The 26261-nt window shown below is 36.7% G+C and overlaps 1 protein-coding gene across 1 annotated transcript in view; it reads right to left on the reverse strand.

The window, feature by feature from the left end:
* LOC150099284 (cGMP-dependent protein kinase 1-like) overlaps window positions 1-26261 on the reverse strand; it is a 149017-nt gene that overhangs the window by 85925 nt on the left and 36831 nt on the right. Inside the window, exons 4-6 of the mRNA XM_090404514.1 lie at window positions 26073-26186; window positions 25858-25963; window positions 15212-15275 (exon numbers count right to left, since the gene is read on the reverse strand). Coding sequence (XP_090260640.1) covers window positions 15212-15275; window positions 25858-25963; window positions 26073-26186 — 284 coding nt within the window. The remainder of the gene's footprint in view (window positions 1-15211; window positions 15276-25857; window positions 25964-26072; window positions 26187-26261) is intronic.

Below are 26261 nucleotides of genomic sequence, written 5' to 3' on the forward strand. Positions count from 1 at the left end.
GCAGCTGAAAGGAGCTTGTCCTTTCGTGAAAAAATACTTTTCAAAGAAAGGGTACAGTGATGGTTTGAATAAAAAGATTTGGTTTGAAATAATAGAAAAATCCTAGCGTTTTTTTTCCTCTCAAAGACGCTGAAAACAAATTTAGTCAAAGGGAAGTTGGGTTATACAAACATTGTACGGTTTTTCGTCTCCAAATCAAGGTTTCACATGCAAGCTTATCAAAAATAAATAAATAAATAAATGCAACACGCGGGTGAAAACATCAATATCAGAAAATATAATAGACCCATTGGGGAACGAAATAACTGCTAAAATGCTGAGACTAGATTTAGGGGATTACATTCAAATTGGGCCTTAAATTTAGGGAGTGAACAAATTAAAATCCTGGATTTGGAGTGTTAAAGAGATCATATAACCTAAAAGTGGCAGGGAATAAAACTACACACGCATATAGAATATCTAATATTCCCAGTATGATTTACAAACTAACTAGCGACTGGACTACGTATCAAAATTATCCAAGCTTGCCATTTTTATCACTATTCGGTACAATTGAAAAATCCGGACTGCACAGTAAAGTGTAAGGGACGTCGAGTGCACCCTAAACGACTGTGATATGAGTTTTCTGACTCCATAGAGAAACGTGTATAATAATAAGCTTCTATATTAGTCACCGATCGCTGGAACATCAGGGAGCAGCTATGGGTGACGGTATTAAAAGTTCAAAGGGAACTTGGGAAATTGCATCAATGGACACAAGCATACATATCACTGTGGGACTTGAACTCACACATTGTAGAATGCAAGCGTAAACGCTCTCAATTCAAACTAATGAAGTGGACAAATTGGGTGGATTTTAAGTGCCTAATCACGGCTCGACTGTTTCAGATAGTGAGAAATAACAGAATGTTCTGAAAATAACTGAAAGTGACAGGAATTCTAAGTTAGAAACTTCTAATTCTAAGTTAGAAAATTTACAATTAGAAGATGGCATCAGAGATCTACCTGATGCAACTGTAGCTGAACAGCAGCTAATTATATGATAAAGCTCGCTAACATTTCGATCCCCAATCTTGAATAATCAAAGGAGAAACATGGCGATAATAGCTCAAGCAGAGACTCAAAGAAAATAATAAATTTTAAAAAAATATAAGTTTTTGATTTATATTTAACCCTGTGAAGAAGAAATGATTTTTTTTTGTTCATTTCAAAGCTCAGAAAAAGCAAGCACAGAACCCACAATATTCATACAGTAATCCTAGTTAAGATTTCAGACGCTAGATGGCATCATCCTTATTTTCGACACCTGTCGTTTAAACTTGATGAAATGGCAAAAAGTACAGCCATCGGATTTGCAAAACAGGTCTAAAAATTGTTGACTACTTACTCCCTCTGTAGGAATATGCGATTTTATATATTAACGAACTTTCTTATATTTGGTTTGGTTTGAATCAGAGTGGAACCAAATAAACACGAAAGTTAAATAATACATGATTATTTTTATTTATTTATTTATGAATTATTATTATTTTATTTATTATTATTATTTTATTTATTTATTTATTTATTATTATTATTATTTTATTTATTATTATTATTTTATTTATTTATTTATTTATTATTATTATTATTATTTTATTTATTTATTAATTATTATCATTTTGAACTACACACACGACATAAGCCATCTTCCCTTAAAAAGTAAAATCTTCCAGTACGTAGACGACACGGCAATAGTATCCATTCACAACAACGCAAATATCGTTTACACAAATATGCAACATGACATCAATCAAATCACTAACTGGTTAACCAAAAATGGCATATATATAAACCCTGGGAAAACAAAGCTAATAATATTCAAAAAAACCCAAACCCTGCCCATAGAAACTAAATATCTCACTATCCAACATTCATCCTCCTATACACAAAGCGCAGAACCTAAAATCACAACCATCACACAGGTGAAAACAACAGGCTATCTCGGACTTCACTTCGATGCTGATCAAAGTTGGAATAGCCATATAAACTACCTACATACCAAGCTTAGGATAATAGCAAGTAAACTATACAGATTAAAAGACATTGTCCTGATGCACATAAAAATACTAATCTATAAAGCATTGTGTGAAAACATTTTAAGATATGCAATCACATCATACGCATTCTGTGCAGACTACAGACTTAACAGGCTACAATGGTTGTAAGATAAAATGGTAAAACTGATATTCTGGGAACAAACCACACTTATGCAAGAAGCACGGACACAACACAAAATATTTAAGGTGAAACACTTATGTCACTACACAGTCAGTTAAAACATTACTACAGCCCAACCTATAGAGTAACCAGAACAACATACCACATAACAAGACTACAGTCAACAAACTACATAACATATGAGTACAACAATCACTACAGCAAAGCCACCCGAATCTTCTACGTACTTGATATGATAAACAAACTGCCGTTCAAGGACAGAAACCTAGGGACATACAGAGAGCTGAAACAGGCGCTATATAAATATTATAGCGAGAATGAAAATTAGAGAAATTCCTGTTTCTTTCTCTCTCTTCCTCACACACACACACACACACACACACACACACACACACACACACACACACACACACACACACACACACACACACACACACACACACACACACACACACACACACACCTATGACAAACCACTCTCAAAAAACACCACTACAAGGCGACAAACGAACACATGAGCAAATCCTACTTGCAAAAAAAAAAGTTAAACTGTGTAATAGCAGTTGAAGCCTTCCAAGCACGTACCAACAAACTGTAAAATCAACCCCTGACTTGCGACCAGTATAGAAACATAACCACGAAACCACCACCATCTACAAGGTGTCCCAAAATTCACGCAAGATTTAAATTTAGCGCCATTTGTGCGGTAAAGTGTTGCCAACGAGAAAAAAAAGACAGCGTGACAGCTGACAGTTCAGGGTTATTAAAAATCACCCCACACAGCGAAGAGAGTTTTCGTTGAATGGATTATGGAACAACAACAAGTGGATGCTTATTTTTCGAACAAAATCATCTTCAGCGATGAGGCTCATTTTCATCTTGATGGCTTCGTTAATCGACAAAATTGTCGCATTTGGGGTTCAGAAAATCCACGAGTGATTGTTGAGAAACAAATGCATCCACAACGTGTCACTGTTTGGTGCGGATTTTGGTCTGGAGACATCATCGGTCCATTCTTCTTCGAAAATGCGGCTGGTAAGGCAATAACAGTTAATGGTGCTCGCTATCGCGACATGATAATCCAGTTTTTTGTCCCTAAATTGCAAGATATGGATGTAGACGACATGTGGTTTCAACAAGACGGTGCCACATGCCATACAGCCCGAGAAACAATTCAATTACTGCATGAGTCATTTCCTGGTCGTGTAATTTCCCGTTTTTGTGATCAGAATTGGCCGCCCAGATCATGTGACTTAACGGCGTTGGACTTATTTCTTTGGTTTTTTGAAGTCTAAGGTTTATGCCAACAAGCCCACGACCACCCACGCCTTGAAGGAGGAAATTGAGCGCTGTATCAACGAAATTCAGCCACATTTATGCAAAACGGTCATGGAAAATTTCGACAAAAGAGTGCATATGTGTCAGCAAATCCATGGAGGCCATTTACCCGATATGCTATTTCATGCATAACCCTATACTGTATACTTTATGAATCAATAAGAAATTACAATTTTTAATTAAAAACCTGTGTTTTCTATCAAAATTACTTCTTGCGTGAATTTTGGGACGCCCTGTATTATCTTCCTCAGATAAGCTCTGCAAAGCTTCGAGGAAGAAATCAGAAAAGCCTTCCAAAATGCCTCCCAAATTATTATTATTATATTAGTTATTAAAAAAAAATCTGTATAATCATCACTGTTAATATTAGAACATGTGTTGTAAATGCATAATACAGAGGCAAAGAGCGTTATTAAAATTATTAATTGAAATCCAATGTAGAAACATATATTGTAAAATTATATTCAAGATAACTATTGTACATATATGTGTAAATATTCTAGCAACGAATAAAAATATTATTTATTTAAAAAAAACTAAGATGATGAAACTGGTATATTATACAGGTTCCTCCTGATGCGATTGCTTATTATTATTATTATTACATAACGCCTCCAGAGAGTCCAAAGAGTCATTGAGGGAGGGCACCTACTCTAAAACTCGCTGGCTCCACCAACCGCAATTACCTTCATCAACACCCACCACCATCACTAGTATTTTCACAGACAATCACATAAATACATCTTAGCTTACTGAAAGTTATTAAAATTAAAGTTTAATAAACTTTAATTTTAATGGAATCATTTAAGGCATCACATTTTAAAATAAAAACTATTGTTTCAATTTTTTGATTAATTTAGCTACACTTATAAAAATGTTTTTGCAGGATAAAAACCCAAGTCTATGGCAAGAAAAAAACCCTAAGTATGAATGAGTGCTAGAAAAATTGTGAAATTTAACACTGATCCCTCGTGCCAGGAAAAACGGTTGTAGAGTTCTTCAGAATTCCTAACAAATGGACAAAGTGTTCCTTAACGTAAGTATTATCCTTATAATTATGCCTTATCAATACCTTCAAGGTGTCCGAGGACTCATCGCAAGAGGTTGCTCCACATAACCCAATGTCTGCACTTCTTTCTATATACAACTATTGGTAGTATTTGTGGCAGAAATTGCGTGTGTTCTCTGGCAGATTTGCGTGTATGCAAGATGTAAAACTAACAGCATAATAGACTAACTCGCTTTCAAATGAAAATAAGTTAGCCGATATTAATATTTCAATTATCAGTGCCCATAAACAGATCCCTCTGTCGAAAATCGAATTCAGGTCTTTTCCAGTCAATTATGCCTAATTTCCCTTTTCTTTTTACGTGGCTGATGAAATAAATTGCGCAATCTTTAAAATACTATGCCCCTGCTGTAATTTTGGATACTTGGGTATGGTTTACGGTACCGTCGACAGGGTGTAGCATGCAGGCAGCCTGCCTCGCGGCGACGCTTAATAAGGGCTATATTATTAGGCAGAGTATTACGGCAACAAGATATTTTACATCTGGTGTAGATGCAATAGATTTATTATTAAGAATTAAACATTCTCTTAAAAATAATACGAGAAAAGTGGTCCTCACCAAATTTTATCATATATATATATATATATATATAAACTGATTAAAAATTATTTGCGAACAGCAATGACCCAAAAAAGATTGGTTGGTCTAGAAACTATATTGATTATTATTTAAATTTAGAAGAGCTTATAAACAGTTTTATTGCGCGATATCCCCGTAGAGCAAACATTTAATTAATATTATTATGTAATCGTTTTGCATTAATGTTTCTCTTGTAATAAAAACAAAATAGCAATTGGAGATTTTCTTATGTTTTTGTCTTATAATCCATCAGGAGCGATATTTAATTGTTTGCCTCAGGGCTCAATCTAATCTGGCAACGGCCCTGAAGGTTTTGAATAACAATCTGCGCTTTAAAATAAGTAATTAAAATCTTAACTAGAAACAGATATAAGGATACTGCAATGTGTAATAAATACATCATACTAAACATACTATCCTTAGATATTTATATGTCTACTATTATTCATAAAAAACGACAACGAATACGTAAATATCAAACAAGATACTTTCCTTAGTAGACATAAGGGCCTAAAATATTTAGTTCCGAAAGCAAATAAAGAAGGAATACACAAACATTATACTTATTTAGCGCCAAAAATATTCAACACACTACCTTTAACAATAAGAAATGAAACTAACCCAAACAAATACAAAACTCTAATCAAAGAGTATTTATTTTCCCATAGAAATGAGGAAGCTCTGTTCAAAATAATTGTATAAATTATTGGTCTTTAGCATATTTGTATTCAAAGATCCAGTCTCATGTGCAAAACGTAAAATTTAAATGCTATTTAACTGCTTTGTTTTATTTTGTTCCTAATTAATTGTTATGCACCTTTCTCTGTATGATGAAATTTTATTTGATCTGCGATTTTATTATGTAATTATATTATAATAATGTGTAATATGTATATTATATGAATATACATATGTGTATATAATGAAAATGCATTACATAAATTTTTGTAACTTTATGCATATCGTAACCTGGATGAGCTGTTGTTCTTAGGTTACACATATGATTGTTCAACATATTGTACTATTATAGGAAGCTTATAAATAAAATCGGTAATAATAATAGATAATAAAATTTAAACTACACAGTATGCTCGTTAAGTAATGAGGTAAGAATTATTTTACTGTTATGGAATATTCTTATTATACACACTGTGTATATTTAATCATTTACTCCGAATATCGATCACTCAAATAGTGAAAGTTTGTATCTTTTACCAAGCAATTATTCAGGATAATATTAATTTATTAATAGTATATTAACGCAAAAGAACTTTTATTATGAAAAATAAAATTTAATAAACTTTAAGTTTATTTAGTGGAGTCCTTATTATTTTTATAAGGACTGGCTTAAAGGGGCGAAGCAAGAATGCTTTTCATATTCCCCGTTATCTGTAGCGGACAGTGTAGGGATAAGGTTATTGCGCTATTATTAAAGCTCTGATCATGGCAGGAGGTAACAGCAATAGCCGAGCCTCAGTTAGAGCTTCATTAGCTACAGCATTGCTATCCATTACCCTCCAAGGGTATCCAATACCCTTGGAGGGTAATGGATAGCAATTACCCTCCAAGGGTATTGGATAATACTCCAAGCAACTTAAAGGGCAACTTAAAGGGCAACTTAAACTCCAAGGGTATCCAATACCCTTGGAGTTTAAGGAATCGTATTTTTCAATAAAACTATTCTTAAATTTTTTTGATTAATTTAGCTACACTTATAGAAAATGTTTCCAAACTTTAAAAATAAGTAAATAATTAAAATATGTTAAGAATTATTTAGTTTGCCATATGATTTTATAAAAATAGTATTATTTATTTTAATTATATTAAAATATATTTCCCGGTTTTCAAGATATAAAATATATTTCTCAACTGCAGATAAGACTTTGCAGTTGAGATTAACTTGAAAATGAATTACAAAAATAAATGTTGAGGAGTGAGTAACGAAACAAACTTGCGAACCATAAATTTTTAGCGAAGGATGTTATCTTTTCTCAAAAAAATAAGATACATATAAGTGAGGAAGAATGCAAGCTTCTTTTAACTGCTTGAAAAACGGACAGTTAACGGTTAATGTTTGAAACTAAAATCTGTGAAATCTTTCATCGTAAGATCACAAATTATTAGGTTGAACAAATCGAAAGTAATGAAAAACTTCATTTTTTTTTATGTTGCTCCCATCCATGAAAGGCTATTTCGGGATTCGGCGACCATTGGTTGAAGAGTTGGTACCCTAACCCACTCGGCCAACCAGGCCGCCAAATTATGATTCCAACTTACTTCCACAAAAATTATAAACTAAGTCGCTTTTTCTTTTTTGGTAATGAAAAGACTGAAAAGGACCAATTTTCAGCTGGTTGTCGAGTTAGTCGATCTCTGACAAGGACAAGTAGTTTAATTCTCTTGGAAACGCGATTTTTTTAACCCTCAAAAATCGACTGTAGAACTCACATCACTGCAGAAAGCAATATGAGTGTTGGGGGCACCAGGTGGCAGCACTATCGGTGAAAGCTAAAGGATGTAGACTGGCTACTTAGCCTAGCTTTCTTCGAAAAAAAAAGATGAGATAGGGCTAAAAAAGCTCTTAAATTTATGTATAGATTGAACCATAATACCTCAAGGACTGATCACTGGGGTACACCGCTGGTCACATCAAACAATGCAGATTCAAGCTGATATCTGCCTGTCGGCAGATAATATAATATACCGGTTCCTTCTGTCTGTCGGCAAAAGAAATCAGTGGCGCCACCTGTTGTATATTTTTGTTGTCGAAAGAGGCAACCTTCATTAGTGTTGTGTCAACTGTTTGTGATATTTGTTTCATTAGAAGCAGAGTTATAGCGCCAAGAGTGACAGTGTGTTTTGACGAACCGTCGGTCGACACGATATTCATGCCGTGCGCGACAAATTCTCGCGATCAATCGCTTCAAAACTTCGAGATAAAACTCACCATTGACCGATTGACCAGGCGGAACAAATTCTTTGTGGATAATGCCCTAGGAATCGTAGAAACAAATCAGCATTGTCTTTACTTTTGACTTCTCCAAGCGACTTTAATTCGGATGCCGCTCTTCTGGTGGTCTCCACTCAGCACTCTGGCGCTTTGTTTCGGACTCATACTTTGGGACTCACCAGTAACGATCGTTTCAAGGAAGTTTGAGTCCTTACGAGTGCAGTGTTCAATTCGATACATTATTTGGTCGTCGGTCAACTTGTGGGGAACAAATCGGGAATTCAATTTACGAAGGCCCAAATTCTCGGTCAAAATGTTGTGCACAGTTGATTTTGTAATCCCCAATTCATCTTCAATCAATCTCACGGACCATTTCGGGTTTTCTTTGATAAAATCACGCACTTTTTGGATGTTAACGAAACTTGAGTACAGGATAAGCATTCATCCCCGCATGCTTTTTTGAAGCATTTGATGCGTTTGGATAAAATGTTTACCAAGTTTAACACAAAAGTCAATCGCAGCTCTCTGTTTGAAACTCATTTTCCGACCGTTCGTCAAATCACACTGTCACTCTTGGCACTATAACTCGGCTTCGAATGAAACAAATGTCATAAACAGTTGACACCACACTAATGAAGGCTGTCGCTTTCGACAACAAAAAAGATACACCAGGTGGCGCAACTAATTTCTTCTATTTTCGAAAAGTTCGGTTTCTTTTTGGACAGAGGATGTAAAACGTTAAGATTTTAGAAGGCAAATTCAAGGGTGAAAATTTCTTCGCATTTGATGTTCAAAAATCTGCATACTTGTACTTTTTTAAAACATTACGTTACCAAAAATATTAGTAATCCCTATCAGTGGCTTATTCTAGCGAAAATCTCAACTAACTACACTTGTTATGTAATGTTGATTAAGGATATATAACGAGTGCATGTGTATTAACATAACCTGCGATGATGTAAAAAACAACCTTGCGAAGTACGTTTAGATGCATGAATTGAAACACTTCTATCCATTCTCTCATTGTATTTTGCTGCTGTACATGATTTGCTATAGTTTATCTACATGTACATTTCCTAAAAGGAAACTATTCATTTGTTTCCATATGACAGATGTCCATTTTGTTCATTGAAATAACCACGTAAAAATATCTCTCTCTTTTAAGTATATATTAGGTTACCGAGCTTGTCTAAATATCGCGTCAGTAGAAATTTCAGTATGTTACAGGGAGTGATTGTTACAACGAATCCGGGTAATTACCACTTACCCACGTGCATAGTCGTTTTCCTGTACAGTTGAAAAGAACTGTTTCAGATGAAGTAATGTTAACGAGCAGTGTACAGTTGCGATAAATGCCCCATTAAGGTTTGTATTTATTGCAACACAGCAACGATACTATCGAGAATATTGAAATAATAAACGTACGTGAGATCACATCGCATCACAAAAATGAATGGTATTAAGTTCAGCTTCGATAGCAAACTGTATTTAATTCTTTCCATAGCAAGCTATCAATAATTATAATTTTTGAAATTCTATTTTATTAGAACATTTCTATTACTGTTGATTAGACCAATGTTACATTAATTTGTGAGTTCAACAAATCTTCAACATCGGCCTGTGGAGTAAGATAGGCTGAGAGTCAGCAGATAGTAGGAGACGAAATAAAGATAGAGCGCATAGTGGTAGAGTAGGTGAAAGAGGCCTCAGTTGACCTGTTTTAGCTGTTTGCCCCCCAGGGGCGTTTCTAAAACGGTCGTTGATTTTTCACTTTACAAAAAAAGGAAAAATCCTAAAAAGGAAACATGTAACAAAACAAACAAAAACAGTACAGAGAAAAGCAAAAATTGAAAGGTAAACTTAGAGGTGGAGGAAGGATCTGACCCGAGTGATGCAGCTCACAAGGAACTGCACCGCCTCGCTGTAAGCCTTCGCCGCTCGGGTTCTCAGGACCTCCCCCACCTGTGATAGCTGAAACCGGTGAAGCTGCGTACAGAAACCCCACAAGGTAGGTGGTTACTGTGTCTTTCTTTTGTTGTGGGCAGTTATTATTCTTTTGGCCACCTCACTTCCCTTGGCCATGTCTAGTTTGCAGAGAGCTATGAAGAACGCCGAAGCTGCCTCCTCGTCTAAATCCTGGGATACCTCTACCTGCTCAGGGGTGACTTTGCTGATGTCATCAACGAAGATGTCACTCCATTTTGCGCTGACGATGTCAGATCCATGTTCCCCTGTGAGGAGGAGTTCAGGTTCTCCTATTTTTTTCATCGCTTCTTTGAATTTTTCCGCCATCCTTGGGATACCTCTGATGAGATGGCTTAGAGTCTCCCCTGATTTCGCGTGAGGGACTTCTGGGTGGACGGTCTCAGATACTTTTGCTGTTTTGGGCGTTACCAACTCTTCTTCCTGTGGGCTTAATGGCCGTTTGGAGGTGTTGGTGTTCACCTCCATCTTTCCTTCTTCCCTATCTATATCTGTATTAGTATCTATATTGGTATTGATGGTTTCAATAACGACTGTTTCTTCTTGTTGGATTTTACTGCTCGTGGAAGTTTTTTTCCCCTTACGGTTTTTCTTAGACGTGGAGGTATGGTTTTCTGTTATATCAGGAGCAGCCTCGAAAGGAGAAGAGGCTTCCTGTGCTGTGTCATTTCCATTGCTTGGTGGAGTTGCTGGCGTGATTGCACCACCCATCCTCTCAGCAAGGGTTCTGGATGGGCATGTGTCCACTTTGTGGTCAATGACCCCACATTTCAGGCAAGCTGACTCACAGTTTTCTTGGTTGTGGCCTGCTTTGAGGCAGTTTTTACATTTCACTCTAGGACAGTCTGCCTCAAGGTGAGTGAAGGCACCACATCTAAAACATTGTTTTTTTACACCAGGGTAGTTTATCATTACTCTGGGGGATCCAATAATAATGAAGTTGGGAACGGGCGTTTTCATCTCGAGGGAGATGTGGACTTCACCCGACTTCCATTTGGGGTTTTCTGCGTCATTTAGGACTTCCACCTTGTGTACAACGCCCCATTTCCCGAATATTTCGTGGATGATCTTTACATCGGTTTCAATATATTCTAAAGGGAATCTGGGGATTCTAAGTAGTTTGGTAATGCTCACTACCAAAAATTGAACTATTGTTTTTCCATTACACTCGAATCCTGCAAGTAGTTTGTCTCTTGTTTGCTCACTCCTTACTACTACTACTTGGAAGCGGCCACCACCAAAGGTAGTAAAACCAAAAATCTGCTCAGCGCCGATGCTTTCGATGAGGGCTTTGGCCAAATATCGTGGTCGTAGGTCAGCTTCAACTTCGATTCCAAGGGTCCGCGTACGCGGCAAAGATATGGCTAGTGAGGGGGGGGGCTAAGCTATTCCCACCACCGAGTGTGTTATTCTTGCCCCAGTCCGGGGCTTATTTTGTATCTGCTGCTGTAGTTTATTATCAAGTGCCTCTATGAGACGCTTTGTTGATAATAACTGGGCTAACATAGACTACAATTTGCGCTTAGCTAAACAATTTGCTAATCACCTATGAGTAAAGTACTCAAAAACGAACGCTAACCACACTACAGAAATGATCCTGTGAAATGATAATAATAAAAATAAATAATTTGTGAGTTCAACAAATCTTCATCATCGGCCTGTAGAGTAAGATAGGCTGAGAGTCAGCAGATAGTAGGAGAGGAAATAAAGATAGAGCGCATAGTGGTAGAGTAGGTGAAAGAGGCCTCAGTTGACCTGTTTTAGCTGTTTGCCCCCCAGGGGCGTTTCTAAAACGGTCGTTGATTTTTCACTTTACAAAAAGGAAAAAATCCTAAAAAGGAAACATGTAACAAAACAAACAAAAACAGTACAGAGAAAAGCAAAAATTGAAAGGTAAACTTAGAGGTGGAGGAAGGATCTGGCCCGAGTGATGCAGCTCACAAGGAACTGCACCGCCTCGCTGTAAGCCTTCGCCGCTCGGGTTCTCAGGACCTCCCCCACCTGTGATAGCTGAAACCGGTGAAGCTGTGTACAGAAACCCCACAAGGTGGTTACTGTGTCTTTCTTTTGTTGTGGGCAGTTATTATTCTTTTGGCCACCTCACTTCCCTTGGCCATGTCTAGTTTGCAGAGAGCTATGAAGAACGCCGAAGTTGCCTCCTCGTCTAAATCCTGGGCTACCTCTACCTGCTCAGGGGTGACTTTGCTGATGTCATCAACGAAGATGTCACCCCATTTTGCGCTGACGATGTCAGATCCATGTTCCCCTGTGAGGAGGAGTTCAGGTTCTCCTATTTTTTTCATTGCTGCTTTGAATTTTTCTGCCATCCCTGGGATGCCTCTGATGAGATGGCTGAGGGTCTCCCCTGCTTTCGCGTGAGGGACTTCTGGGTGGGCGGTCTCAGATACTTTTGCTGTTTTGGGCGTTACCAACTCTTCTTCCTGTGGGCTTAATGGCCGTTTGGAGGTGTTGGTGTTCACCTCCATCTTTCCTTCTTCCCTCTCTATATCTGTATTAGTATCTATATTGGTATTGATGGTTTCAATAGCGACTGTTTCTTCTTGTTGGATTTTACTGCTCGTGGAAGTTTTTTTCCCCTTACGGTTTTTCTTAGACGTGGAGGTATGGATTTCTGTTATATCAGGAGCAGCCTCGAAAGGAGAAGAGGCTTCCTGTGCTGTGTCATTTCCATTGCTTGGTGGAGTTGCTGGCGTGATTGCACCACCCATCCTCTCAGCAAGGGTTCTGGATGGGCATGTGTCCACTTTGTGGTCAATGACCCCACATTTCAGGCAAGCTGACTCACAGTTTTCTTGGTTATGGCCTGCTTTGAGGCAGTTTTTACATTTCACTCTAGGACAGTCCGCCCCAAGGTGAGTGAAGGCACCACATCTAAAACATTGTTTTTTTACACCAGGGTAGTTTATCATTACTCTGGCGGATCCAATAATAATGAAGTTGGGAACGGACGTTTTCATCTCGAGGGAGATGTGGACTTCACCCGACTTCCATTTGGGGTTTTCTGCGTCATTTAGGACTTCCACCTTGTGTACAACGCCCCATTTCCCGAATATTTCGTGGATGATCTTTACATCGGTTTCAATATATTCTAAAGGGAATCTGGGGATTCGAAGTAGTTTGGTAATGCTCACTACCAAAAATGGAACTATTGTTTTTCCATTACACTCGAATCCTGCAAGTAGTTTGTCTCTTGTTTGCTCACTCCTTACTACTACTTGGAAGCGGCCACCACCAAAGGGAGTAAACCCAAAAATCTGCTCAGCGCCGACGCTTTCGATGAGGGCTTTGGCCAAACATCGAGGTCGTAGGTCAGCTTCAACTTCGATTCCAAGGGTCCGCGTACGCGGCAAAGCCATGGCTGGTGAGGGCTAATTCCCACCACCGAGTGTGTTATTCCTGCCCCAGTCCGGGGTTTATTCTGTATCTGCTGCTGTAGTTTATTATCAAGTGCCTCTATGAGACCCTTTGTCGATAATAACTGGGCTAATATATACTACAATTTGCGCTTAGCTAAACAATTTGCTAATCACCTATGAGAAAAGTTCACAAAAATGAACGCTAACCACACTACAGAAATGATCCTGTGAAGATCATACTTCACAGGATCATTTCTGTTACACTAGATGTTACCAATGTTACACTAGAACAATACTTCTATTACTCTTGAATTTTATCCTTATAAGGACTGGCTTAAAGGGGTGAAGCAAGAAGGCTTTTCATATTCCCCGTTATCTGTAGAGGACAGTGTAGGGATAAGGTGTTATTGAGCAATTAAAGCTCTGATAATGGCAGGAGGGTAACAGCAATAGCCGTGCCTCAGTTAGAACTTCATTGGCTACAGCATTGCCATCCATTACCCTCCAAGGGTATTGAATCAATCACCGCATCTCACGGTCGATTGTTCTTGAATTCATCTGCATAGCAAACTATATTTAATTAATTAATATAATTTTATAGGTGTATTAAAAGAATTACTTTTATTTTTTAAAATTTTAAGATTATAGAAATTTTTTTAAAATTACAAAGATTTATTTAAGGTTACATATGATTTTATATAATTAAATTTTATAATAATTTACTTTAAGAGTTTGTGAAATCTCGATATTGATTGATTAATGTTTTCTCTATACAAAAATGGTTCCAATTACCATTCGTAATCTCTTATCAGATTACGAATTAATAATTACGTTGATTTTAAAGTCTATATTGATTGAATAAAAATTCAAGTTTAATATTTAAAGTGAAAATGTCAAATAAATGTTCTAACCAAAACATTTATTTGACATTTCATATAGCTGCGATAATGACATACTGCTGGTCAGTGGGGTTACATGAAAATTCATCAAAAAGGCAATTCATCGAGCAAATCAGTCCCATGAACAGTTATCGGACAAGAAAGACAATAAGAAACCATATTGTTCTATAATTATTCCCTATTAAAGTATCATTGCTATCTCACTCTGCACGTTCACTATTTGTTCTAAATGGATCACTTTTATCATAACATTTTCTAAAAGTTAAATTTTTCGGTGAATTGTTTTTTCGATGAATTGTCTTTCGATGAATTGCCATTTCGATGAACTCTCCGGATACCGGTCAGTGGTCATTTCGTGAAAAGTTATCATGAAAACAACATGCTGTACCGCTCTTACTGAAATTGCTGTTTAATCCCATTCATAACAGATCATCGCTTATGGTATGTCTATTTTCGGGTCATTCAGTTTTACTCTTTGCATTGGTTCATCCTGCCCTAATTATTGTTCGATAAATCATTCTCTACAATCGATAGATTTTCCATTTTTACTCAATGTAAAGTGCTTTGTGAAACAACTTTTATAATAATAATAATAATAATAATAAAATTGCGATATTATGCTTTCCTATCGTAATACCGAATGCTCTTAAAAAGTATAAGCTCTATTTTTAGAATATTAGGAGATATTTTAACCATTTAAGGTGTTATAAAAATCAAATCAGTGCTATTTTTGTATTCTTTTTTTCCTACACACACACACACACGCACACACTTAGATACAGAAGGAATACTTACCACTTCTAAGACGTCTGCCATTTTAGCTAGCAATTCATTGGACAATGTTTGTAATAAAGGCACACTAGAAGAAGAAATGTAAGAAAGAATAAATGTATCTTATATTTCATATTAAAGCATTCTAAAACATACTTATATCGAGTAGAGGAAAGGTTAAAAACGATCTTATAGTTAAGTAAGGAAACATGATTTTTTTTTTGTTTCATTTTTCGGAAACAGAATGTTGAGATACGTTGCATTGTCACTTATTTGCAAACGTACAATGAATAAAATAATAAAAAAAAACATCAACAGTACGAGACTTCTTCAAACACACACACACACACACACACATACATATATATATCGAAAAAAAAAATAATAAAATTAAATTAAAAAAAAATCCGATTGAATGTATACTGAGTAGGCAGTTTATTAGTATACTATACAAAGGGAATACTCAAAACAATCTCAGCATCGGTCGGAGAACAATAACTGCGTGGGTTCTCCTACCGATTTGCCTGTATGACATGACATTTATTTACTCCGGGTGATGGACTTTATGAAGTTTCGGAATTGTTCCACAGTTATCCGAAACATTGACACAATACATTTCAGTTATTTCATCAGATCTGCTGTCGGACGATTCTTTCCATTGCAAAATTCTCCATGGAATTGAAATCTGGTGACCGTAGGATCCAATCCATTGAAGAAAAGCGAGAACATGTTATAGCCATTCATGGATGATATGGACTGTTAATGATGACGAGTTATCTTGTCTGAAGTGTCCATCACACACACAGGAATGAATGAGTTAGTAACTTAAATTGGTTCTAAACGCTGTTCAAGTAGGCTGGATCTTTCACTCCTGGCTCAGTTGGTGTCAAAGAGCGAAGAAATGCCACAGAATCATACAGCAGATGATCACTCATCCACCAAACATGAAGCATCCATGACTTCGTCTTGTTATTTTTGTCACCATATTCTTTTTTTTTTCCTGTATAAAACAAGATTCCTCACTCCTTGGACCTTTCTCTTATCTTTTAATGTATTCATCGTTGCTATTCTATCAACCAACTTAGCCGCAATTACTTGATTTTGTTATACAGGAGTTATAGCTGTTGAACTCATTTGGGTGTTAGTGGTTGACGAATAGTGCATTCAGATACATTCCATGATTATATGGCACGATGATGGACGTCACTGTCGGCTTTTACGATCCTAATGATTCTTTGTCTATCTGTCGTTTAAATCGATGGGTTATTTTCGACAACATACAGGACGTCTACTCGAAATTTTCTGTTTATCACACCATTTACACACTACATAATTCACCATCCATACTACACCGTCTACCGATCACTAATAACATTTTAACTGCGTGTGTTCTGCGACCGATTTCCCTGTATGACATGAAATTTATTTAAATTGAAATTATATTTTTCAATAACTTCTGAATTAAATTTTATGTAGGTAGAGAAGAAGTTCATTGACGCTTCCAAATTCTGATCACGGATACATTATTTTACTCTGAACTCTTGCGACTTTTTTCACCCCTGGAAGTTCCAAAAACTTTGAAAGGCTACTATAGGCTGCTGCTTGAAACTCTTAAAGGATATTCAATTAAGATAATTTTAATTACGAAGAAAATTAGGAATTAATTTATAAATTAATAAATACAATATCACATCACGAAATTCACCTCGTCTATAAATAATAAAGAGCAATATATTAAAATGTTTAAGTGGTTAACCAGTTAAATATTTATAAATAATTTTGCTGTTTAATTGTTTTCTTACACATGGTCTTATTTTGTATCCTACAATGAATCTCACATGATCTTTATTTTGTATACTACAGTGAATAGATCATAAAAGCAGACTGGATAATTAACATTTGGGCTATTAATGGAAATAAACAACACACTTCAAAAGGTTTGACAAACGAGGTGAATTTCCTGATGTGATATTGTATTTATTAATTATTTTCCATACTCATTAAAAGTCCGATAAAATCGCAGAAAGAATGGAATTACACTACTTGGAAGACAAAATATGCTAGAGGGCGCCATTAACGTATTTTAATTTCGGCACGTGACCAACAACGTACGATGAAATGATTATATATACGTATTAATAGAAAAACTTGGTGTTAATTGAATTGGAAATAATGTTTTCTAATATCTAATTGTAAATATCTAAGAATGCCTCTAGTCAACGATAATCCCAGACAGATTAAGGGATTATGTCATGACCTGAGGCCATTGCAAACGCTAAGGTTGACACTGCTAGGGGGTTTCCCGTCTAAATGCACCGATCGACGAGGGTGATGGGTGCAGAATATCAGGGTATCCAGGGGTTTACGACGTAAGAAAAACGAAGGTCATCGGAACCATATAAATAGGAGTTTATATGGCGAGAGAGTTCTATTCTAGCGAGAGAGTTCAGACTCATGAAGGTATCAAGGTTATCATAAGCTGAGGAGTTTAGAGAAAGTACGATGTTCGTTAACGGCAGCTGAGCTTCAGTAGAAAATCGTGGGTGACGAATCGTTGTCCTATTCGGAGACCTGTGTTTAAGAAGGAAAGGCCAGAAGGACGATGCAACTAAAGAACGTCGAATTAGGAGGAATCAGATGCCAAACTTCCAAGCCGTAGGAATCAAATTGTCCGCTGATACTAAGGAAGAAGTCTTGAAAATTACGAAAAGGATGTCCTGGTCCAGGGATGAGGTATAACGGGAATAAGAAGAGATAATCGTTTGTTTAATTTGATGGAATTAATAAAAAATTAGAGTTGCAGGACTTGAAGCCTTGAGCTAACTATTGACTCAATTTACTCTATGTAAGAGAAAGTCTAGCTGAATTGTATTGTGAATCTACTTGTGTTTATTGTTGTGGCAATTCCTTACACCTGAATGAGTTTTTATATGTTGACGATCGGGTTATATGGAAAGTTAAGAAAGGGGGGTAAAATTCTAGACACGTAGTTCTGCTAAGATTCAGATGGTTGTGGGAAATGAAGTTGTTAGATATAGCGTACATAGTAGAATTAAGTGAAATTAATTTGCGTCATTTGCGTATTTGTTGTTTAGTGATGAATAAATTGTTTTCTTGTCAAAATAACTTGCCTGATCTCTAAATCCAATGCACTACTCATAAAATCGAACTTATGTTTGTTTCTTGAAGTAGATATTGCCACGACTGCAGAGTAAGAAATATGTGTCATTTGGTATAGAGATAAGTCAGAAAGGAAGGAGCTGTGTGTCCTACTGGGTGTTCTGTTCTTCGGAGGGGAGATACTCCTCTTATCCTAAAATTTTGGTGGCTGAGCTGACTATCAAACAAACTTACATCGGTAAATCAGACAAAGAGATTGGCTCCATCCCGAGCACTTTCTTTGTTGTTCACGTCTTGCACACGAGTCTTACTATTTGCAGCCACAAGATAGAGGTAGCGTAACTGACGATAAATCAGAAGTATAGTAAAAGTTAAGAAGATAAGTTTCAAATGAGATGACATAGAAATTTACAACGGCTCAGCCGAACAAGATTTAAAATAAGATAATAAATAAGATGACCACGAGATATTAACACTATAGCTTTGTGTGGGAGAGTTTGATGATTATGTTTGTGATGCAGTCTGGACCTTGGGCTTTTTTTGTTGTTGAGATGTTTGATGATGTTAATTAATTCTGCTGGAGAAGAAGGGTTCATCAGTTTTCGCAGTTGTTTTTGGATTGTCTTAAAGTGCATCTGACATGTTGGTGAACCTTGTCGACGAGATTGATATTTATATTTTCATATGCTGGACCGCACTGCTTTTCCAGATTGCTGACGAGGCCTTCTCTGTATCTGCATATACGATACCGTCCTTGGCCTGCATAGTTTTCAAATATTTCGAAATTGAGTGATCTTCAGAACTAAGAGATGGAAGATTATTTTCCCATTCTTGATTTCTGTGGTTTCTGGGAGCTTTTCTAACTCGACTGTTCAATTTATTAAGAAGTTTCCAATCTTGTGGAGCACGTGAGTTGCGGTACCTGGCTTTGTTCTTTTTTTCTGATTAGTTTCATAATATCATCCGGGAGACAGTTGGGTTTACAAGGTAGTTGAAGTCTTGGTGACTGCTGATAATGTTTTTTAATTTGATTTGTGAGGTTGGCTATTGCTTCGTCTATCTCCTTTTTTTTTGTATGGTGGACACTGGACCAATGTGTCTGGGGAATAATTTGGATAATTTTTCCTAAACCATGAAGGAATAAGGAGGGGAGAATTTTTCCTGCGTACCTAATTTAAGTAAGATAGGGTTGTGGTCTGACGACAGCTCATTAATCGTTTGCAGCTGATACTGATATTTCGTAGGACAGCAATATCTATAACATCCTGACTGCCAAAAGGACCATGATGCGAAGGTTCTGTAGGACCCGCTGCTACAATATAATTGAACCTTATGTTCAGTATACGATCGTTTTTATTGGTCGTTTTGCTGTTCCATGCTGAATGTTTGGCATCTAAATCCCTTGCAATGATGGTGGAATTTGTGGTACCTAAGATGACGTCTAACTCCGCCATCAGTAAAGTTTTACTCGGTGAGTTGTAGGCTGCATACATTTTGAGTTTTCTGGCTTTGTTGGTGTAAACTTCAATGCTTGTTATCTCTACATTTTTGGTTTGGAAGGTAATGACATTATGTTTAAGATAGTTTTTGATATAGATGGCAGTACCGCCACCTCTGGAATCAAGTCTATCATTTTGATACATAGTGTATCCTCTTATGATAAGTCCCACTGATTAGAATAACATCTGGGTTGTGTCTGAGTGCGAATTCTTGCAGTTCAAGGATTTTTTTGATCAGGCTGTTGGTATTCCAAGCGGCGATCAGGAGTGAGTTTGGTAGAATTTTGTTTCTATTTATTGCTTAGTGCAGTTAGAATGGAGTGGGTCGCTTGCAGAAATCTTTTTGTAGAAATCAAGGATGGGCTGGATTTGCTACAATCTTGTAGCACTATAGGTAGTGAAGGGGTTAAAACCACACTTAGGATGGAATTTATTTGTTCACGGCGTGTCGATTTCTCGGAATGCACTGCATCGGCTTAATTTTTGTTCAGTGGTAGCTTTCATTCCTGATTTGTAGAGTTTATTGGAGTTGGAGGACGATCAGTATGATTGGAAAGGGTGGACGAATGGGAGAGAAGCTGTGTATTGCTTCCCATCCATCGATTTTTTTGGATATAATTACATCCTTTGTAGTTGGCAGGATGAGGTCCACCGCAATTGGGACAGGAATTAGTTGGGTGATTTCCAGCACATTTCAAACATATATAGTTGGTCCTACACAGCTTTTCTCTTTCTATGGGGATTCGGAAGTAATTCTGAGACCGCAGATTGACTTTATTTTTCTAAGTTTGTTTTTGAATGTTGTTCATTTCCACCAACACTAGCGGCATTGACTTTTTGTCCGATCTGTACATCCGATTCACCTTAAAGGGAGTCAAACCACTCTTGCGATCTCTTCTGAGGTGAAACCTTCAGAGACTCCTCTAAGTATAACTTTTAAGTTTCTTTTAAGAAACTTAAAAAACTAATACTACCACAAATGTGTGGTAGTATTAGTTTGTATTGTCCATACGTTTGGTTAACTGACGGTAATCGACACCTGTGTTAAGCTGAATTTTTCTGCCTTCAACTGTATTTTTTTCCCACGAGTAGGCAACAGGTTGATCTTTAATGATTTGTGTGACCGAAGTCCACTTGTCTTTGTCGTGTAAAACGACTGAGCGAATCCAACTGATGAAGCTCCTTAGATGAGGAGACCATTAAGTTTATATTTTCATCCTTTGTATCAGCATCGTCAGCTTCCGGGTCACTTGCCAATGAATATAGATTTCAATATCCAGGCCACTCGGCCTCAAACTTCTTCAACAACTTTTTTAAAAAGATCAAGCACTTGATGTCGGTCTAAATTTTTCATTAATCTTACCTGTTCATCAACTACTGATGTTTAAAAACACAAAAGTAAAAATCGATCGCTTTCGACCAATCACTACGTAGTATTTTTTTTTTTTTTTTGCTAGATGGGTAAAGCAAAAAGCTTTTCATATTCCCCGTTATCTCTAGAAGAAAATGTATGGAATGGGTAATATAGATCTATAAGCTCTGATCATGGCAGAAGAGTAACAGCAATACCGAGCCTCATTAAAACTTCATTGGCTACGGTATTGTCATCCATTACCCTCCCTGGGTACCCATTTTAGTCGCACGACATGCATGGGCTACAGTGGGGCAGGTATGTAAGTAAAGCCCTCTCTCAAAATTAAGACAATTCCTCGGACCACTCCCTACGAGTGACCGAAAGACCATCCAACTCAGCGATGGTTCCACTCAGTGACGGGCTCCCGCCACTGAGAAGAACCGCTCATATTCCAGGGAAAAGCATCCAGACAAGGCCCCTCACGGGTTAAGCTGGAGAACACCCTCCCCACAGACTCAAAATGCTCTCTCAGGGAAACCCTCTGAAATCTAAGAGATTTTGGGGGATTTTCTAAAACTCTGTCCCATTTTAGTCGCCTCTTACGACATGCATGGGCTGGTATGTAAGATGTAAGTAAAGTCCTTTCTAAAAATTAAGATGATCTCTGGACCACTCCTCACGAGTGGCCGAAAGATCGTCCAAATCAGCGTTGGTTCCACTCAGTGACGCCCCCCCCGCCACCGAGCAGAACCGCTCATAATCCAGGGAAAAGCATCCACCGACAAGGCCCTTCACGGGCTACGCTGGAGAACACCCTCCCCAGAGACTCAAAATTTTCTCCAAGGGCAACCCCCCCACCCCTCACCAGGAGCAAAATTCCGGAAGAAACCTAAGAGAGCGAAACTCTGCGTCCCATTTTAGTTGCCTCTTACGACATTCATGGGCTACAGTGGAGGCTGGTATGTAAATCTAAAAATTAAGATGATCCCCGGATCACTCCCTAAGTAGCCGAAAGACCGTCCAACTCAGCGATGGTTCCACTCAGTGACGCCCCCCCACCACCACCACTGAGAAGAACCAAAATTCCGGAAGAAATCTAAGAGAGCGAAACTCTCGAAACTTTGTGTCCCATTTTAGTCGCCTCTTACGACATGCATGGCTATAGTGGCGCTATTCTTATCCCAGCCACGGCACGGGGTATATTCTACGTAGAATTTTTTTTTTTTTTGGAGAGAGTCCTTGACTGTTTATCCCTTCATCTGATTGAAGAAAATCTGTGGATGGGATGTTATTGAGCTGAAGGCTCTGGCCATGGTTGGCAATAGCCGAAAACTTCATTGGCTACAGCATTGCCATTCGCTCACCCTTACGTAGTAATTCTTCTCATACATAATTTATAAATAATAATATTACAGTATAAAAAAAGTGTTTGATTTATAACAAAAGTTTTAATCAAGTTCTAAGAAAATTTGCATACCATGCTAAAATTCGACACATTATAAAAGTTTAAATAAAGTGTTATTTTTAATTTTCTATTTGCAACATAAAAAGGGAAGAAGAGAGGGGAGAGCCAGTAAACGACGTTTTGCTGGAAAAGCACGCACGATCTTTTAAGGAGGAAATTGCAGTGTCCCGTAGGGCTTCATATTTTCATGGACTCGCCACAAGAGAAAAGGAATGTAAACACCACGAAAACTTCTATCAAAACCGTGAGTGAAGACAATTGGGATGTTTGTTTGCACGTGACTTGAGAAAGACTTGCTGCACACGGCCCGACATACGCTTAAGGCTTCTCAGCTCATTTTACGCGAGCAGACAATAAAAAAAAAAAAAAATTCAAGTGAGTGCTTGCGTCACAAACTAGAATCTTTCAGAAGCCATAGACAAACCATCAAACGCTGATCACAGGACGGAAATAAACAGACCGATGAAAGAAAATCTTTGCGGTCTAAAAACTGCAATGACTACAACAATCATTTTCGTAAAAAAAAACAGTGCTTTTTCGTCATATTATTCTGTTAAGCACATCCAACAGGGGAAAAAAATAAAAAAAAGCAGTCCAAAAATACACGTAACTAAAAAATCTCCCACTGTTGAATGACTTTGCGCACGCTCTAAAAATAATCTAAAGAACATAATTATTAAAAATTAATTTTCTTGAAATAATTTTGCCATTTGATCAAATTATACGATGTCGTTAGCCAGATTTATAATAAGCTAAATAAAACCAATACTATTTCTTCGAATGGCCGCTAGATAGAGATGGAAAGAAAAACACTGTTTATAACTTTACACACGATCCAAAAATAATCTCAACGAAATAATTTAAAAAAAAAAATTAAACAATTTTCTTGAAATAGTTTTGCTATGTAATCGTATTATACGATAAGTGATAATAAGTAGACTTAAAGTTATCGAGATTTATAATAATCTAAATTAAAAGAACTATTTCTTCAAATGACCGCTAGATGGAGAGGTCTGTCAAAATGTTGTAATAGCTTTCAAGTAAAGTTTTTTTTGTCATTTCATTACAATATGCATTTAGAACTAGGCACGTTTATGATGGTATATTTATATTTAGTTACATTTGTTATATATTAAAAATGCTTAAATTTCTAATGTAAAATATTTTAAAATTTGTTGTATTTTTTAAAATATTTTAGTTGGTTAGAATGATTCAGATTCGTATCCATGATGGTGCATTCGGACTTATTATAAAAGAAACTTTTATTTTCTGATGAACCATCCCGTGATAACCAGAAAAATTGATTTAGATTGTTTATAAGCGGTGGTGCACACATTTTACAGTTTAAGTTAAGGTCACGAATTCTGGTGATGTAAATATGAAAGTATTTTTTATATGAGTTATTTATTTATTGTTGTTGTTGGTTGTCAGATATTTTTTATTATTATTCTGTACCTTTAATGGTGGTTTTCATGGTCGGTGACGTCAGAAAGTTCATGACAAATCAGGAGTGTGATGGGAAACTTGTCTGCATGGCCTTAACTGCGTCGGCGATAACTTTAAATAAATCAACTCAACTCAGCAAATTACATTAATTCTTCTTATTTGATATTTTTATTAACATTATGGAAAACCATAGCCTTCCCATTGGGAAAATTAGAGGCATTTTAGGTTCTGTCCTATATAGAACTATATGTCTCCCTCTCTTTGTATATTAATAACACGGTCTTGTTTGATTGGCTATGATACTTGTGACGTCATAGTTTTACGTTCTCATGGTAACGACAACAGACTGCACTTAATGAAATATTGTCATAAACGAAACTAAATAATGGCGATGATTTTCTTTCTTGACTACTTGTATAAGAAACTATAACACATTTTAGGAATGTTAGTCAAGTGAGTAATATTTATTATCCTACTAGTTTCACCGATTTTTGCTATCGGCATCTTCAGGGATACAATTGGTAAGCGATATGAAGGTAACAGACTAGGTTTTAACTGACAGTTCTAATTCATACAAAATCAGTACTGTGCGAGACAATGCGCGTGTCTCGGGAACATGATTTATTTGTTACGAGATAATGTATGTAATTGGCGTGAAAGTTCATTTTTTTGATGTTTAGTGATCTAATTAAAGTTTTCCAAATTTCCGGTAGGATTAGACCAGTGATGGCGAACCTTTTTACCCAGGTGTGTCAAACATCTTTTTTTTTTTTAAATATTGACGTTGTTGATGTGCCACTTGCATACATGCATTATAAATTTAACTACTTAATCATAGATGGTGACTTATACATATCATATTAGGCTATTTATTTAATAGAACATTGATATACAATCTATGAATTCATATTATACAATTAATTTAATAAACTGAAATTATTGAAATTAGTTTTTTCATCAGAATACCAATATTTTTCAACATCAAAGGTGTGTCACCTGAAACTCTCAAGTGTGTCAGTGCTGACACGTGTGTCATAGGTTCACCATCACTGGTTAGACCTTGATTCTTATTTAGGTTTCCTGTTGAACGGAGCGACTATAGCAGCCTCCTTGAAGGTTCTAGAATGGTAGTTCTCTTCTATATAGGGCATATGACTCTGATCCCACTCAATAAGATGGTTGGTAGAGGCAAAGTGGGAAGAAAGGCCTGAGATATCTTGTCTGTAGTTTCTAACATAGCCTATGTGTTCCTTCTGTTTCGTTTCGAAGCTTCTAGAGGTCATTCTACAAGTACTCTGGAGTATATAATATACCTTGTTCCTGTGGTGTTAGTTACATTGGTCAGACCTCTAGAAGCTTCGAAACAAGACAGAAGGAACACATAGGCTATGTTAGAAACTACAGACAAGATATCTCAGGCCTTTCTTCCCACTTTGCCTCTACCAACCATCTTATTGAGTGGGATAAGAGTCATATGACCTATATAGAAGAGAACTACCATTCCAGAACCTTCAAGGAGGCTGCTATGGTCGCCCGTTCAACAGGAAACCTAAATAAGAATCAAAGTGTTATAGTTTCTTAAATAATGGCGATTTTTTTAAACAGTTTCTCTCTAATAATAATGTAGCATTTGCTTTTCTACCAGGCTTAATGTATAACTGATTAAATTATAGATTGAATACATTAAATTATTATAAATATTATATAATAAGTAACCTATATAACATAATAGGTTAAAATCATATGAAAACATACAGATAAATACTTTGTGATTTTATTGGCTTACCTTCGGAAAAAGTTGATATTTTCTTCCTGTCTTTGCAATCCACTCCTCATCATGATGGCTTGAAATATCCGTCTATCCAGGACCCAAACTTTTGCAGGTGTCACCGCTAAAGTATATTTAAGAAATGACTTCGAGTTATTTTCTTTCCGTGGAAATATTACTTACAAAATCTTAAGAATTCAAATTAAGGAAAAATGATAAGAATTCGTTTATACCTTTAACACTTGCTGTTCTTGTGCAGTTATAAAGAATTGCCAATTCTCCAAAAGCCTTACCAGGTCCCATTCTACCTAGAACTTTGCCGTCTTTGAGCACTTCTAGTTCCCCTTCTGCGAAGCAGAAAGAAAGATTTAATCACATATTAACAGTATTGGTTTAAATTTGCTTCTATCCGTAATTATTTA

Source organism: Typopeltis vanoorti, chromosome 14 (genome assembly GCF_054136105.1).
Source record: "Typopeltis vanoorti isolate ZY-2024b chromosome 14, IOZ_Tvanoo_1.0, whole genome shotgun sequence".
NCBI lineage: Eukaryota > Metazoa > Arthropoda > Arachnida > Uropygi > Thelyphonidae > Typopeltis > Typopeltis vanoorti.